Below are 19,359 nucleotides of genomic sequence, written 5' to 3' on the forward strand. Positions count from 1 at the left end.
CCCAATGTGTCTGCTTAGAGAGTCCCCGCCCACGCCTTGGGATTTTGCATTGAGCAGCCAAGGGAGAGATAGGAGCTAAAAAAGCAATAAAACTAGTACAATTGTGAAGTAAAGGGTTAAAAATTATCTTTATTGTGTTGACATCACTAGGGGATTGAAATTTGAGAATTTTCTTTCATGGGAAAATCCCTTTAATCATGATTAGTATATAACAATGAAGAGAAGGAACTTTTTGCATTATGTATTATGTCTATTTGATCATATTAATAACGTGAATTATGACATTAGCAATACAACATTGCAAAACTACGAATAAGCATTACACACATGTACACGAGGACGCAACTGTGTATAACTATTCCACTAACTCCAGCATACAATTACAATAATGCACACTCTAAAGCACAAAGGCTACACTAAATGCAGTCACATTTACACATCCCCTTATATTTTCAGAATTGCATGCACATGGGTCATTGGTTCATCCCAGGGAATGAGTGACTGGGGATGGTGGCAAGGGGGTACAGCATATAGCAAACATACAGGCCAGACAGGTCTGGCACTATGGGTGGGAAAAGCAGGTATTTGACCAGGCCATTGAAATTTGGCCATTGAAAGAGGAGAATCTCTTCTTTCAAATCTAAAATTGTGTTTTTAGGTGCCATGGATCCAGAGATATTCAGGTTTAAAGTGAGAATATCAGGTGTGATTTTTATATATAAAAATCACTCCCGATGGCACTTTAACAGTTAATATCTCAGTTTTTCTGACATTTAGAAACACATGTGATTCATATAAAAGAGGAGACTCTCTTCTTTCATAGGAAGTGGGGTTCTATGTGTCACAGAGCCAGAGATACAGCCCTCTGAAGTGTAGCCCCCCCTTCCAGATTCTTAGCCGGCAGCTACAGGGAGAATTTGCTGCACACAGGAGCTGCTGCACCTCACAGATAATGGAAATACAGCATTCACTTTATTTCGATAAAGTATAATATCAACTAATACTCTCATATCCAGAACTATCTAAGAGCACACTTTATCTCTTATTGCCTTTTATTTTGTTTTTATTTTATTTTTTTTTTGCGAAAATTGACTGATACAATGAACATTTGATCCTCTTTGCCTAAATTCTCTATTATATATTAACACCGCGACCCAGAACATATCCATAAAATTATATGTAACACCAAAAACACACACATGTTCTGGAATAAAGTTTTTATTTCACACCATTTTCCATTACTTACACCCATGTTATGACGTTCTCACTCAATTTCTTATGAAGTGCGGAGGGTTCTGTTATTGTGCTGCTAATACATTGGCGCACATCTAAACATGACTTTTATAATCTCATTAGCCTGGTTTATGGATACATAGTTATTTATTGGGTTACCATTGTGTAAGGGATCGTACAATAATATATCTGTGTGACGCTGAGTGCAATTTTCTGCACAAATAGTTTGGTGTCCCCTGTGGATGTAACGTTCTGCATATTTTGGTGAATATACACATGTGGGGTCTGTATGATCTCCTCACACAGGAAAGTAATTTTTTTTATATATTAGTATCTGGATTTGTACATATTTTAGAGGAATTTTAGAATTTTCATGCATGAAGGTGGTAGTGTGTATGAATTTAAAAGTTATTCTTTTAAGTTATCGCAATCCATGATAATTCGGTCTGAAAGGGTGTAATGTGGGGCACAGCCAAGAACTAAGGGGGCAGCATGGGGTGTGCTCATGCCCCGTGAATAAGCAGGTGCAGGCTAGGGTGTAATTATACGGCAGAACAGACCTGGCATAGATACACCCCAACGGATGCACATAACTGTCATCCAGCGGATTTTTTATGATAAATCCGTCTGATGCCGGGGGACAGGGGCAGCTTCATGATAAATACAGGTTTTACATAGCAGCTCATTACTAGTCTTGTACTAATTAACATGCTGTACAATTTTATACAATTATGTTAATTAAGAAAACTGTTGTTGCTGGGATACCAAGCTTCCAACACTCAGCATCATGTCTTGCGCTTCAAAGAATATAGAAGAACATTGCGTATGAATTGTCATAAATATCCATGACATTGAATAAACCAGAACTGAGAGCATGAAGAAAATTATATTTTTCCCATACAAGCAGAACAAGATCAATACAAATGAGCATCACCCCTCATTGAAGTGTACAGATTTGAGTTTCTGTTCAATAATTCATTGGCTAATCTAATTGACTGTGGCAACTTATTGATCATTTTAACAGATAACAGACCGATTTACTGTCACTGATATGTATTGCCTACTGCAGCACTGCATCTGCATTGTCCATTGGTCATTATATTCTCTTTACTGTCACTCTAGTTATTTCATCCTGTACTTCCTTCAAGACCACATACATATAGGGTTAATTTTCGCATTGCACACTGATAGAAACCTTCACCCATGACCCAGGGGAATAGGACAACACAGAGTGGTGGATAAGGTTGTCCTATGGGCCAAGGAACGTTCACACGACTACGCCCCCCCCCCCCCCCAGCGTCCAAACCAACATGTGCCCGGTTTTTAGGACCTAACTACTACTCCATATACTCTATATCCTCTATATCATTAATCTTATACTGTTTATAAAGTTAAACGATCACCTTCCATCGTGCTCTTATAACCCATCTATTGAGGAAAGCCAATCATATTCCCTAACTGCATGAAACCCTCCACCCCGACTACCACCTAGACCAGACCCCCAGACAGTGTAGGTGATGTGGCTGCTACCCCTGGCTGGCCCGGCCTCTGCACGCTCTGCAACTGAACTCCCCCTCATAGTGTGAATACTCAAGTATAAGCTGATGCTCCTATTTTTACCACACAAAAAAAAATGGAAAAAGTTATTGAGTGGAGTGTAAGCCACAGGATAGAAAATGCATCCGCTACTCCGCTAAAATTTCCAGCAGCAGGCCTGGCCGGAGGAGCAGAAGACGGAGCCCCGAGGCTGGGGAGAAGAAGCCCCGGCTGATGGTGGATCTTCATATAGGGCCCGAGTATGTGGGCCAAAGGCAAAAAAATAAAAATTAATGTAGAAAAGGGATATGTCATTTGGACCACACAGTGAAAGTGGTAAAATTAAAGCCAATTAAAACATAGTGGGGCACATTTACTTAACCGGTCCGGTGGATTTTGCAAAAGTGCATTGTTCAATGACAATGCACTGTGCCGCGATTTAATAAGATCATGCACCCGATTTACTGAATGTGTCGCTTACCCAGTCAGGTCTGCCGGAGTTCACCATCTTCCTCCCGGTGTATGTAAGTGCATGTCTTGCGACACAATTTTAAAGTTAAATCCCGCGGTTTGTCCAAATCAATTGGGCCCCCCCCCCCCCGATTTGTGTCGCATGTAAGCTGGCGCCACTGTGCCAAAATCCGGTCGCCTGCGCCAAAATCCCCTTCTAAATGCCTGTTCCAAATGTTTTCAAATGTACAGACAGTCCCAGGATTACGTTTAAGATAGGTTCTGTAGGTTTGTCCTTAAGTTAAAATTCTATGTAAGTCAGAACAGGTATATTTAGTAAGTGTATTTCCAGGCAAATAATTCTCTGTGACAACTGGGCTTAAGAAGTTAAAAGAAGGGGTTTGGCCACTGAGGAGCAAGGCCATGTGAGAGGAGAGCTCTGACCTAACCACCAGGATTATAGCAGCAGAATGAGCAAATAGACAATAAAATGCCCAGCAAACCTCCAGACTCAGCTCTGGTAATCACCGGGAGAAAGCGAGGAGCAAAAGAGACCTCAGGAAAGATAATCAGCCATTACTTCCCGGCGGACGGAACATGCTTGCAAGGTAACAGCACAGGGTATTTTTTTAAATATGCAAATAAGCCTCAGGGGTTCCTTTGTACGTCACAGAAGCCCCTTCTGGCTCTATCAGCTGTCACCGACTCTCTTGTATGGGAAGGGAGGGAGGAGGCAGAGCAAATGCTGAAGGAAGGTGTGAATAATTAGCAGGTGACAGAGTCAGAAGTTGCTTCTATGACATACACAGGAGCCCCTGAGACACATTTGCATATTTTTAAAAGTCCCTTTTCATGAAAAATAAGCCATTAACAGCTAAACTAAGAATGGACACTTTAGGGTGCACACACCATAGTTTAAGTATGCTTGGCAAAATCTACGTAATCCATGAGCCTAATTTCCTGTAAGTCTGGGCAAGCATTTTTCCAGCCTTTTAGTACAGTGCACAGAATATTAAATGCTGACCCAAGGAAGTACAATTTGTCCCACAGATGACAGAGTCATATGGTTAACAGAAAAATTAACAAAAATCTATGGTTTTCTAAATGAAGAGAGTGAAAAAACGGAAACCCCAAAATGGAAGAAAAAGGTTGATGTCTTTAGGGGTTAATTTGGAACAAGATCTAACTGATTTTTCTTGGGAAAGCTCCTAATTTATAACAGTTAATTTAACTAATTAGTAACATGAATGATGTTTATGCATATACCGGTACTTGACAGTTGGCCTAATGCTGTTTATTAGTAATTAGTAACAATATTGTATAGCTAATTAACTTGTAGAGCGCACACTATAGAAAACTATTTCTATACCGGAACAAAAACATATACTATATTGTAAAAATAGTGCCATTTAGTCCAAATATGCCCCCCCCCCAAAAAAAAAAGATTCTTGTATTAAGTATTTAACCATTATGCCTAAATAGAATATACGTGAAACTGATTTAAAACTGATCAAAACAAACATTTGCATAAAATTCAATCAACTACAGCTTGCTCCTTAAAAAAAAGAACAACGGAAAAAAGGGATTATTGCACCATATCCATAAAATCACTTCACTTTATTTGTAGTCCATTAAAAATACAGGCAATGTGGAAAAGGTGTAGGTACAAAAAAACCTACAGGTTTCGGCTACATTCTAAGCCTTACCATGAGTAATATAGCCGATACACGTAGGTTTTGTTTATATTTAAATTTGATATCAGGTATATAGGTGTAATGTAATTGAATAAAGTCCAAACAAAACCTGTAGCAAATGGTTAAAGGGTTACTACCATGAAGGCAAGTTTCTTAAATATACTCAGGATAACAAAATAACACATTCTCTAATTCACTGTTATTAACAAATATACAGCATTTCACAGATATTATTCCAACCTGTCTGTATCAGTCCTGATGTACACAATTTCAGTTGCCCCTGGTTTCTGAACCCTGTATCTTCTGACTTTAAGGTGGCAGCCATCTTGCCTGAGGCTCCCTGCAGGTGCCCCTCTCCCTGCATTCCAGGACCAGCTCTCACCGATTCACACTCAATGGGGGTCATTTACTAAGGGCCGATTCGCGTTTTCCCAACGTGTTACCCGAATATTTCCGATTTGCGACGATTGTACCTGAATTGCCCCGGGATTTTGGCGCACGCGATCGGATTGTGGCGCATCGGCGCCGGCATGCGCGCGACGGAAATCGGGGGACGTGGCCGAACGAAAACCCGACGTATTCGGAAAAACCGCCGCATTTAAGAACCGAAAATGTGTCGCTCGGGACCCGCTTACCTTCACTCAGACGGCCTCGGTGAATTCCGGCGCGTAAAAATGCTTTTCAGCGCAGCAGCCACCTACTGGACAGCGGAGGAACTACCTTATTAAATCCCGGCCGGACCCGAATCCAGCGCAGAGAACGCGCCGCTGGATCGCGAATGGACCGGGTAAGTAAATCTGCCCCAATGACTTCGTGCTGGCAGGGTGAGGAGTGTAAAGCTAAAAGCTAAAGGCAGACAAGATCTTTATCCAGGGCAGAGGGAGATAGCTATATAGTAGAGCTGACAGTATGTAATGGCTGTGATAGCAGAGAGGAGAAAGTCATGTGTAATATGCATCTCATAGATCTCATCATCTCTCATCTGTCTCATCTATCTGTCCAAGTGTCAGACACTAGTATAATGTTCAGACGCTAAATGAAAGTATAGAAACCTGTACCCTGATAATCTAACTACATTGTCACCTCAGAGAACTAGATGGATCATGAAGTGTCTGCTTAGAGAGTTCCCGCAACACCCTGGAATCTTACACTGACCATCACTGAGTTATAGGAGCTAAAACAGCAGAAAAACTAAGTAAAATTGTAAAGTTAGAGGTTAAAAAGGATCTTTTTTGTGTAAACATCACCAGGGGATTGAAAATTGAGAATTTTCTTTCATGTGCAACACCCCTTTAAGGTATTCATATTTGCCCCAATAAAATCAAAATTATAACTTTTTTTCAATAAATATTATTGAATATATTATAATGATGCCCTTAGTACAACTTTTGCCATATATGACCAAAATAATTACTGTTTACTGACTATTCCTTGTCAAACAGATTTCATTGAAAATATCTACTGAACATTCACAATCAGAGAACACAATTTGCACTATGCCCCATCTAGGGTTGGCTCTTTCATTTTGCGGTATTGCATGGTGACCTCTGTTTCTGTGGTGTGGCGCTGGTGGGGACCCAGGGGACAGAGCCTTGGGGACACAGCCAGCTAATATGGGTACTGGGAGGGCTGTTGGGTCATGCTCCCTTGTTACAGTGATTTTGGACACCATGTGATGCCACCACCAACAGCAAAGGGACCCACTAGAACAGGGTCAAAGTTAACTTGCAAATAGGTTTTACAGAAAAAAAGCTATGTTACATATTACCTTTCAATGTCATGTGCTCTGTGACTAGGAATTTGTCCCCTGGGAGTGGCTGTAAGGGAGAAGGGGGGTCAGTTTCGGTCGCAGTGGCCAGTCCCCCACCAGTGAGCTCCTATTGGTCAGCGATTCCCTTTATTAAAGGGCATCTACCATAAGGATGAAGGACTGTATGTAAATGAGCCCAAGGGGCTCCAGGCTCCATGGGTGTTAATGGAGCCTGGAGCCCCACAGGCACATTTGCATACAGTCTTTCATCCTGGTGGTAGCTTTCCTTTAAATACACAGAAACCCTGAAAATTGCCATTAAAGGACACAATTAATGAAAACTTCATCCTATAGCCTCCAGGTAGATAAACATAATCTGCGGTAACATATATGAATGAAGATATTTTACTGTAAATTCTTCCTGAACTATAAGGGAACAATATGTAAGAAGGTTTTCTGGGGGGGGGATAGGGGAGGGGGATAGGGGAGGGGGGGTTATCGGCTGCCTGCCGTTCTAGTGCGAAGCTTTATGGTAGACAATAGAGACGGGTCATTGAGCAAGGGAATGTATAAGAAAACCACATCAATACAAGTCATCATTATTAAAATAAGGAAAAATTAGAAAATCACAATAAGAATTCTTATTACACAGAAAATGTATGATTTGGGTGTATTACACTAAGAAGAAAATATATTTTTAATATTTCCTTAATACATCCGATAGCGTAAAATTGCAGGGTCAGATTTCTCTGCAGGGATTGGAGATCTATTCTACTTGCCGATGGCTCCTTGGAGGTGATTGTAGTTATCAACTGTATAGATCAGGCTCCTACTGTAGGTCTAAATTACTACAGTATATAGGGGTCCTATACACTAATCTTGGAAAAATGTAATGTCTAAGACTCTTTCATAAAGCATAAAATTGACCTGCCAAAGAGTAGACGTTAGACAAACCCTCTTACAAAAGCATAGTACTGTGTGTGTATGTGTATATATATATATATATATATATATATATATATGTATGTATATATATATATATATATATATATATATATATAAAGTGTGAGTTTGAAACTGCTGATGATTTTATTATTTTTTTTTAGTAAAAGTGTAAATGTAGTATATAATTTCACAAATCTTTGCATGTTTGGACTGGAAAACTATCTTAAGGACGATCAGTATGTACTGATGTATCACCTAAAAATGAATATTCCGGCGTATAAGACGACCTGGTGTATAAGATGACCCCCCTACTTTCCTGTTTAAAATATAGAGTTTAAGATATATTCGCCGTATAAGACTACCCCTTTTCCAACGCATACAAAACACCGGTAAAAATGTAAAAAAAAACAGATTTGAATTTAACATGGTCCTTTTTTTAATTTAAATTCTTATGACATGCAGGTATATAGCAGGAAAACTGTCGCTCATAAACATAAGGCATACAACAACAACATTACCATCGTCCATTTAACTGTAAATGTTACCATACTGTACCTTAAATTTTTATTTTATTAAATATTCCATGCCATGTACTCAGAAGCGGGAAAAAAATTCCAAATGCAATGAAAATGGTGAAAAAACGCATTTGCGACATTTTCTTGTGGGCTTGGATATTACGTCTTTCACTGAGTGCCCTAAATGACATGTCTACTTTATTCTTTGGGTCGGTACGATTAAGGGGATACCAAATTTATAAAGGTTTTATAATGTTTTCATACATTTACAAAAATGAAAACCTCCTTCACAAAAATAATTTTTTGGATTTTGCCAAATTCTGGCGCTAATAACTTTTTTATACTTTGGTGTACGGAGCTGTGGGTGGTGTAATTTTTTGCGAAATTTGATAATATTTTCAATGATATCATTTTTAGAACTGTACGACCTTTTGATCACTTTTTATAGATTTTTTTATATTTTTCAAAATGGAATAAAAGTGCCATTTTCGGCTTTGGGCGCTATTTTCCGTTACGTGGTTAAACGCATTGAAAAACCGTTATCATATTTTGATAGATCGGGCATTTTCGGACGCGTCGATACCTAATGTGTTTATGATTTTTACTGTTTATTTATATTTATGTCAGTTCTAGGGAAAGGGGGGTGATTTAAATTTTAGGTTTTTTTATTATTATTTTTTTTTTTAATTTTTTTTTATTTTTATTTATACTATTTTTCAGACTCCCTAGGGTACTTTAACCCTAGGTTGTCTGATCGATCCTACCATATACTGCCATACTACAGTATGGCAGTATATGGGGATTTTCCTCATTCATTACAATGTGCTATCAGCACATTGTAATGAAGGGGTTAAAACTAAATAGCCTCGGGTCTTCGGAACCATGGAGACGGATCGCCGCCCCCGATGACGTCACGGCGAGCGGCGATCCCAGGTAAGATGGCGGTGCCCATGCGCCGCTATCTTTTTGAGTCTGCCGTCAGCTTTGCCGGCAGCCCACGCTGTGAAAACACCCGCGATCAGTGCTAGCTAGAGATGAGCGAGTATACTCGTCCGAGCTTGATGCTCGTTCGAGTATTAAGGTACTCGAAACGGCTCGTTGCTCGGACGAGTATTTCTCCTGCTCGAGATCGAGCATTTAATTAAAAAAACACAGTGAAGAACAATGAAGAATAGAATAAAAACAGTGAACACAGTGACCACAGGATCATTTAAGTGAAAAACACAGTGAAAAACACAGTGAAGAATAGATTACAGATGTTCGGCACATCTGCTTACTTGTCGGGAGATACGCGCGGAACGGTGCGAACAAAATAGTATGTGAAGAACAATATATATGTGTGAAGAACACATTGCAGAACACGGTGAGCAGGACAGAGACAACGAGGAGCAGCACAGAGACACCGGGGAGCAGCACAGAGACACCGGGGAGCAGCACGGAGACATGGGGCAGCGGCAGCACGGAGACATGGGGCAGCGGCAGCACGAAGACATGGGGCAGCGGCAGCATGGAGACATCAGGCAGCGGCACGGAGCGGCACAGAGACAGCGGGGCACGGAGACAGCGGGGCACGGAGACATCGGGGAGCGGCGGGGAGCCGCACGGAGACATCGTTGCACGGAGACATCGGGGAGCGGCACGGAGCGGCACGGAGACATCGGGGCACGGAGACATCGGGGCACGGAGACATCGGGGCACGGAGACATCGGGGCACGGAGACAGCGGGGCACGGAGACAGCGGGGCACGGAGACAGCGGGGCACGGAGACAGCGGGGCACGGAGACATCGGGGCACGGAGACAGCGGGGCACGGAGACAGCGGGGCACGGAGACAGCGGGGCACGGAGACAGCGGGGCACGGAGACAGCGTATCTCCCGACAAGTAAGCAGATGTGCCGAACATCTGCAATCTATTCTTCACTGTGTTTTTCACTTAAATGATCCTATTCTTCACTGTTCTTCACATCTGCTAACTTGTCGGGAGATAATATACGCGCGGAACAGTGAAGAATAGATTGCAGATGTTTGCATACATCTGCTAACTTATCAGAAGACATTCTTTTTCAATTAATTAACACATTTTATTCCCGAACCATGGTCCCTTTAACAATGAAGAATAGAATAAAAACAGTGAACACAGTGACCACAGGATCATTTAAGTGAAAAACACAGTGAAAAACACAGTGAAGAATAGATTACAGATGTTCGGCACATCTGCTTACTTGTCGGGAGATACGCGCGGAACGGTGCGAACAAAATAGTATGTGAAGAACAATATATATGTGTGAAGAACACATTGCAGAACACGGTGAGCAGGACAGAGACAACGAGGAGCAGCACAGAGACACCGGGGAGCAGCACAGAGACACCGGGGAGCAGCACGGAGACATGGGGCAGCGGCAGCACGGAGACATGGGGCAGCGGCAGCACGAAGACATGGGGCAGCGGCAGCATGGAGACATCAGGCAGCGGCACGGAGCGGCACAGAGACAGCGGGGCACGGAGACAGCGGGGCACGGAGACATCGGGGAGCGGCGGGGAGCCGCACGGAGACATCGTTGCACGGAGACATCGGGGAGCGGCACGGAGCGGCACGGAGACATCGGGGCACGGAGACATCGGGGCACGGAGACATCGGGGCACGGAGACAGCGGGGCACGGAGACAGCGGGGCACGGAGACAGCGGGGCACGGAGACAGCGGGGCACGGAGACATCGGGGCACGGAGACAGCGGGGCACGGAGACAGCGGGGCACGGAGACAGCGGGGCACGGAGACAGCGGGGCACGGAGACAGCGTATCTCCCGACAAGTAAGCAGATGTGCCGAACATCTGCAATCTATTCTTCACTGTGTTTTTCACTTAAATGATCCTATTCTTCACTGTTCTTCACATCTGCTAACTTGTCGGGAGATAATATACGCGCGGAACAGTGAAGAATAGATTGCAGATGTTTGCATACATCTGCTAACTTATCAGAAGACATTCTTTTTCAATTAATTAACACATTTTATTCCCGAACCATGGTCCCTTTGAAAAATGCTCGAGTCTCCCATTGACTTCAATGGGGCTCGTTATTCGAGACGAGCACTCGAGCATCTGGAAAAGTTTGTCTCGAATAACGAGCACTCGAGCATTTTAGTGCTCGCTCATCTCTAGTGCTAGCAATATGCAGCAAAGACTTACCGGCTATGGAGAGGGCTCAGCCCGTGAGCCCTCTCCATGCACCGGGACCCGACCGCCGCCGTGAATACACGGCGGGCGGGCGGGATTTCCAGCGTATAAGACAACCCCAGAGAAGATTTTTCTGTCTTCAAAAGTCGTCTTATACGCCGGAATATATGGTAAATCAATTTATTCTGCATTATTCTAGAGTCATTCTATTATGCAATTCATCTGTCTCACCCTCTCCCCTTCCCCCTCCATTTGTCTGCTGTAAACTCACACAATGGGAGGGGTGAAATGCTCCTTGCATTGTAAGTTAAAGCACCAAGGGGCTCTGGTTACATCCCCCCAGAGCCCTTTAGCAAAGTTTATTTTAGAAGGAAGGAGGCCATGGATAAAAGCATATCACTTTTACTGTTTATCATGATGGATTTTGATGGTAGATTTCCTTTAAGAGTTATAGCCTACTTGCTGTAAAGGCTGTTGTGAAAGACTTCTTAATTCTCTGCTGCTGTCTTTAAAATTGTTTCTACTATTCTCAAAATTCCATTAAAACAGGCAAAATAGCAAACTTGAAACCAGTTATAAATATATCTATTGCTATGATACATTTGGTCAGTAAATGCAGTACATCTCCCATAGCGAATGACAAATCCAGCCAATTCCATTAACGTCATCTGAATTCACAGCGCAAACATTTTTTCATTCAGATGTTCCCATTGAGTCAGTCCATTAGTATTCAGCCAGCATCCTCAAAGCTGTACTGAATCACGATACAGTATCTAAACTATACATAGAAAATGACTTGTCATTTTCAAGATCATCCTCGTGGCTCTTCACATCCATTGAACTGATAAGCCCACCCAGGGGTCAATTCATCACAAAAGCTGCTAAATAATATAGCTCAAGTATTATTGACTGAGTGTTCATCATACAAAGGCTACTGCATAGTCTGCAGCCACAGACACACAATACATCTGTTGTGTTTTAGATGTTTATTTCTTAGGAGTTCCTCTGTCTTACGTAATCAAGTGTATAATGAAGGTATGAGATGGTATGGAGGGAAGATGTCTCATCAGTGTATAGAAGTCTATTCAGACAGACCACACACTGTGTTCTTAAGAGTATATTCTTTATTCAGTCTGTACTCTGAACTGTTCATGTGTTTAACTGGATACACGTGAGCATTTTCTTCTATGTGACTTTCAAATTGAGCAAGTGTTCACCACTTAGTCTTTGTTTTACAAAATACTTTGCGGGATTGTATTAATGTTGGTGTTAAGACCAGTGCAGAGTAGAACTAGACAGTTCTCTGCAGCACCACATTAATCCCTGTGTCTGATGCTGGATGATTAATCTGGTGCGGTATAAGACTGGTGAGTCATACGTTGCACCACCTATTAGTTGGTCTAGTCTGCTGCACCAAAATATAGTAATCACCGGAGCCAAACGTAGCTTAGGTGGAGGAAGCACATGACAAGGGGTGTGTTGGAGACCAGGGAAGGGGTTAATGTGTTTTAGTCTGGGAGTCCTGGAATGCAAATATACAGGAGAGTCGTAGTTTTGGTAATTATAAATATTGGTATTAGGTTTGCCTACCCGGAAGACCCTAGCAGTGTTTTGGCATGGCTGGGCCCACTGGTTGGCAAAGTGTGGTTTCTGGGACAATTTTTCACAGGAGTTTGTAGCCCGATGGGCAGAGCCCCTGGGATGGAAGCAGGTCGCTCAAGCAGTGCTTTCGGGTTAGGTGCAAATACTGCTGTAGGGCAAATGGCGACAAGGAGAAACAGATGCAAAATTGATATCTAGATATCTGGGTGAAAACAGTGATCTAAAGTTTAAAAAATGCTCTTAAAACACATCTCTTTGTCACTGCTAACTGCAGGAAATTTCAACTCTCTCTTTACTAATCCATCCTGTGTCCTCCTGTCATACACCAGATACCAAGCTCCAGGTTCTCTGCATTCCCATTGACTTTGGACTTTATATGTAAGATGTGGCACACAGCATTTTATGTGCAAATTACTCCAGTTTTCTGGTTTAGACAGATTGACCCCCAGTGTGTGGAATGTTCCTTGCATTAGTTATTGTGAGTCAAAGTCAGATACAGACATTACACAGAGGTATTTCATAATGGAAAACCTCTCCTGGTTTTAGATTGAGTCAAATCATATAAATAAAAGTTAAATTGCGGCCAAAATTTGTCAATATTTGTCAAAATTCTAGATGATGGGACCCAACAGCAAGCAGTTAAGAAGCCCTGATCTAGAGGTGTGATAGTTAAACGAGTGGTATAACTCCATAAAGGGCATTTGATAGCTGAAGCCAGTAATTGGCCTTGTGACATCATCACTTCTAATCCAATGGGGGACATTTACATAAAGTGTCGGTGTCTGCACTGGCTTTGTTACTAACATGTTCTCGGAAAGGAGACACATATTTAATATTGTGGTGCTGTGCAGATATATTTCTGGCGCCAAGGCCATTTTCTGTCCCTGGGACCGAAATCTGTCCCGAGCTCCAGAAATGTGTCTAGCAGTCTGAGAATAGGCTGAGCGCTGCCCTGGAGCAATGGCCACTGCAGTAATGCTGACCTCGTCCAACACCTCGTATGGTCTGAATTGGACGCCAAAAGGACTGGCATCAAAAAATCCTAATGTGCTAAATGTTTCTCCGGATATGCTAGTGCAAGCTGAGTGCAGTTTTTGGTCCCTGATAGACCAAATTTCTTTTGGTCTACTTTCTGCCAGTTTAAAGCCCCCAAAAATGGCTATGACAAATATTAATTGTGTCAGAGTTTCCATGAGAAATTGATACAGAAAGTATATTAGAAAATTGTAGAACTTCTCCTTAGACAAACAATTTACTGAAAGTGGACAACCCTTTAACAATATTTGTCATTAAACATGAGAATCACTCCTTTAATATGATATCGGGCATGTGTTTCTAAGTTCCACAGAACCAGAGATATCAACTATTAAAGTTGCGGTTAAAAAAAGCGATTTTCATATAAACTTTAACAGTTTATATCATACATATATAAATAAATCTTCTCTTTAATATGACACCAATTGTTTTTCTAGGCTGCACGGTTCAGAAGATATAGGCATTTGAATTGTTTCCCTTCCAGCCTGTCAGCTGAAAGCAGAAGAGAGGGAACTGCAGAGAGACAGAGCTTACAGTTTCCAGAAGTAGTCACCCTCTCCATCTGCAGCTAAACCTGGTGAAGGGCAGCGGATTGATGCTGTACATATTTTTAACATATTTTGGGTTCTTGAATATAAAAAAAATAATTTTTTTCATGATATGTGAAACTTTAATATGATAGGATAGTCTTATTAATTTAAGGAAAAATTGTTTTGATATGTTAAGCTGTACCAAAGATATCATCATTTAAAAAAGAGCAAAACAGAACTGCAAAATTTTAAGGTACCAATGGCATCAGAAAAAGGGTTAATGTTTAGTAAAGGATTCAATAGCCCATGGCTTTTTTATGGACACAATGAGGCAGATTTACTTACCCGGTCCATTCGCGATCCAGCGGCGCGTTCTCGGCGCTGGATTCAGGTCCGGCCGGGATTCATCAAGGCAGTTCCTCCGACGTCCACCAGGTGTCGCTGCTGCGCTGAAGTTCCCTGAAATGCACTGAAGTTCACGATCCTATCCTGGATGAAGGTGAGTGCAAGCTCCGCGACACAATTTCCTTTTTTAAATGCGGCGGTTTTTCCGAATCCGTCGGGTTTTCGTTCGGCCACGCCCCCCGATTTCCGTCGCGTGCATGCCGGTGCCGATGCGCCACAATCCGATCGCGTGCGCCAAAATCCCGGGGCAATTCAGGTACAATCGGCGCAAATCGGAAATATTCGGGTAACACGTCGGGAAAACGCGAATCGGGCCCTTAGTAAATGACCCCCAATGTATATGGACCTATCATCAGAAATCTTTTACCTATTTTACTGACACACATAGAGCGTATCCTCTTTTGTACAGCTCAAAGGTATAAAAGCTTTATGAGTCCACCCTCAGTGTGTTTTTTGGTCATTTTATCTAAAATGTACATAATGAATAGTAAATTATGCATTTTTGTAATTCTGCTTCCTTAATGTAATTCAGCAGTTCATTTTTTTCCTGTCTATGCACTGTAGATACATGAGCTAGTTCAAAACACATTACACATGAATAGACTAATGGAACATAACTAGGTGAATGAAGATTTTTCTCTACAATGCAAATACATAAATGAACAAAAAAATCTCAGTCATGTTAGGTACCATGTGTTTTTTTTTCAAAATATAAAAATAATATCCCACATGGTAAACACAGTTAAAAAGCCTAAAAAAGCATTCAGCTGTCCAAATTTACCTTTTTTCTTGTATTTCCCCATTCATAAAAAATTAAATAAAAAATGATCAAAAGGCCGCACAGTTGTCTGTGTGCAGCACCGCTTCTTTCTTCATGCTGGCACCAAGTCTGCAACAGTTCCATGCGCATGGCCCAACCGGCCACTATGTGATGTCAGTGACATGGTGGTAAAATTAGGTACCTCAGCTAATACTTGGGTCGGTTTATACTCTCGTATATATACAGTACTCAAGGATCAGTTATATTTTTACTGATGACTCTTCTTTGTCCTCTCTTATATTCTAGGCAGATTCCTTCCTTTTGGTTAAATAATGATAATGTTTACAAAATACAAATGTAAAAGACACACAAAATGTATGTATGTCTTTTCCAATTAACTTGCCTATCCAATTCCAGATGCCTTAATCTATTTCCATACTATCTTAAAAATACATCACTTGCTCATTGATACGCAACTCCACTCCTCTCTAGAGTAACAACTTGATAGACTGGGACAGTTACTCCCTTCTTTGCTTGTTGCTAAACGTATTAGCCCACATTCACTAAAAACAGTGCAGTGTGCCTGTGTAGTGTGCAGGGGGCACCAGATTCATCATTTGTGGCGGCCGTTCTTCATGGCATCCTCTGCACTGCTCCGACAGAGCACCATTTATTATTTACTGTACATTTAACATAGAACGAGCGACACTCTTCTGTCAGACTTTGCATGTTAAATGTGGCACACGGTCTGACTGAGCACCGGAACGTCCATTTCAGCGCAGAATTTTGTGTCCCGTTGGGTATAGTGCAGCATGCGCCACAATTGTGTCTCGGACACTTCTAAAGTACATGTGAAAGTAGTTTGCACATGAAAAAAGACAGAAAACTGGCACAGGGGCTTTAGTAAATCTTGGCTTTTAAGTCAAGCCCTAGCAGGGGGTTGGGGGGAGTTTCTAACTAAAAGAACTGAAAAGGCCCTGAGGTGGACCCAAGCTTCATTTTACAAATATGATAACAAAATGCACAAGCTTTGGAGCAGGGCAATGTAGTTTTTCAGCTGCCACTGCCAAGTTTCCTAAAGTTGTCCTATTTAATCATTGCAATGTATCTTAAGTTTTTTTCCCTTTGTGATACATGTGAGGTGTTGACTTTTTATTCTCACTTTTTGTTTCAGTTTGCGACTTTTTATTCGCAAACAGTAGCTGTGATCATTCCAATTTACAACATCACCTGCCATTAATAAGACTCCAAACATCAATAACTCCATTGAGGAGCTGAAATGTTGCAACTGTAGCATGGGTGAATAAAATAATGGATGTCTTTGCGTCTCCTTGACTATGCTAACAAAAAGAATAAGTTGTTAACCCATAGCCTTCAGCAGTGGGAACAAACGAGTACTATTCCTGTATTAAGGAACCATGGATGAGGCCACCACTTCTTAGGACCTTCAGGACTTTTTAACAGCCCTTTGTTAAATCAACTTTGTTCTTTGTCAAATCAACTTTGAAGTGAGATGTAAATTGGTTGTATAAAGTCAATTTAGCTCTGAACGTCTACTTCTCTGTGATTGACACTGTGAATTGGACTTCAGAAGATCTGGTTAGTGATGTCTCTGGACATAGGATCATCAATTACAATGAAGACCGAGTTCTAGGGCAGGGAAAGCTCGACTTCTGTGTTAAATTTCTACCTCCTTGACCTTATAAAACCAATTTACATCTTACTTCAAAGTTGATTTTTTTGGATGATGCCACCACACTGGACCATGAAAGAAACATGATCTGCAGCATACTGTTAGTGGTTTATTAGGTCAATTTCTGATGACAGGTTCCCTTTAACTTGTACTTATTATTCACGTCTATCATTGTTTTGTTCCATTCCATGGCCATCTTGTATTACTTTTGTGTTGCTGTATAGTTGATTGCTGCGTTCCGTGTAGCCCCTTTTCCCCGTTTTGTTTCTGTTTCTTTTGTTTGACTATTTCTTAGTTTTTTCCCTTTTTATTAAATCTATTCAATTTGTTTCTTTTTGCACCATACAAGGGGAAATGTTAAGCTGATCTTTTGTGCGGCTCTTGATTTCAGTAAAACTTCAATAAATGACTTTGAACATTCAAATACACAAGGACACAGGAAAAAGTCCCCTAATGGTTCTTTTACAAAAACGATTTTTCCATTCTAGTGCAGTGAACGCACAACACACAGACCTATAACAGTCATCGGTACTATTCACATTTCTTATTTTCAATGACTGATCGAGAAAAACAATTGCAATGTTATTTGCTTTTATTCTCATTTGTTAAGTTTTCTATCCGTGGGCAGTCAATAATTTAATAGCAATTTAAAATTAAAAATTGGAAAATAAAGTATCATCAATCCAGACAATTATAGGACACAGATCAGACAATCAGAATCAGATCAGAACAATATATGATTGTATAATGGTCATTTGTTTTGGTCAACAAAACATGTCACGTGAAACCCATTTTCCACTAATGTATAAACCAGAGCCATACCTGTAATTATATTGGAGAAGCTTCTGGTATATAGCATGAGGCAGGGAGAAGCAGGTAGCCATAACCCAAATAAATGAAATAGCTAGAACTCCTCTGGTTAGGGACATCCTTGGCTTCAAAGGGTTCAGGATAACCTGTAGTGAATATAAGTTTGCAATTCCATAATTCAATGATATATTTTTTTTGTATCTTTCTTTTTATTGGTTTTTCTAAAACAATATGTAACAAAAATACAATGCATGTATTACAATGGTTACAATAATGGCATACGATATCATCGTTTCCAAAATGTAGATGTAAATCAAGCAATACATGTTATAACAGAATAGTTAACATGTAACAGAGAACATAAAATATTGCCCATATAATTTCCTCCAATTGTTTTAATGAAATAAAATGAAATGCTGCTAAGAGTTACATAGCCCATATTGTTTAATCATAATGGATGAGCAGATAGGAACTCAGTCCTTACGGCCTATTGTTTTTCACATAAGTTTTGTTGACCTTTAGTTTTTGCAATAAGTACCTCCATCTTATAATTATTGTTGACTGTATAAAAAAGTATGGAAAATATTCCGCTTAATCATGCGACAATTATTTCTCATTGCTTAAACGCAACTAGAAATTTCATAGCTAAAAATTGGAAATCTTCTAATCTCCACTCTATTCAATGATATTTTTTTGACATTTAAGTCTAATTCTTAAATACAATACTTGATTGTCTTTGGTATTTTGGGAAAAAGGAAAGACAAAAGTTAAAACAAAGTATATCATGTTGTGGGGAATGACAATTACAGGCAGTCCCCTACTTAAGAACACCCGACTTACATACGACCCCTAGTTACAAACGGACCTCTGGATATTGGTAATTTATTGTACTTTTGTCCTAGGCTACAATAAACAGCTATAACAGTTATCAGGTGTCTGCAATGAAGCTTTAGTGTTAATCCTGGTTCTTATGACAACCCAACAATTTTAAATACAATTGTGACAGAGACCCAAAAAACTCTGCTGAGGCTACAATTATAAAGCATACAGTTCCGACTTACATACAAATTCAACTTAAGAACAAACCTACAGACCCTATCTTGTATGTAACAGGTTCTTCATGCAATACCTGGGACCTACCCCAATCCAACCAGATTATGGGGGTCATTTACTAAGGGCCCGATTCGCGTTTTCCCGACGTGTTACCCGAATATTTCCGATTTGCGCCG

The 19,359-nt window shown here is 40.9% G+C and overlaps 1 protein-coding gene across 1 annotated transcript in view; it reads right to left on the minus strand.

Annotated features, from left to right (window-relative positions):
* LOC140076659 (G-protein coupled receptor 83-like) overlaps window positions 1-19,359 on the minus strand; it is a 39,520-nt gene that overhangs the window by 8,542 nt on the left and 11,619 nt on the right. Inside the window, exon 4 of the mRNA XM_072123284.1 lies at window positions 18,143-18,276. Coding sequence (XP_071979385.1) covers window positions 18,143-18,276 — 134 coding nt within the window. The remainder of the gene's footprint in view (window positions 1-18,142; window positions 18,277-19,359) is intronic.

Source organism: Engystomops pustulosus, chromosome 9 (assembly GCF_040894005.1).
Source record: "Engystomops pustulosus chromosome 9, aEngPut4.maternal, whole genome shotgun sequence".
In the NCBI taxonomy this organism is placed as follows: Eukaryota; Metazoa; Chordata; class Amphibia; order Anura; family Leptodactylidae; genus Engystomops; species Engystomops pustulosus.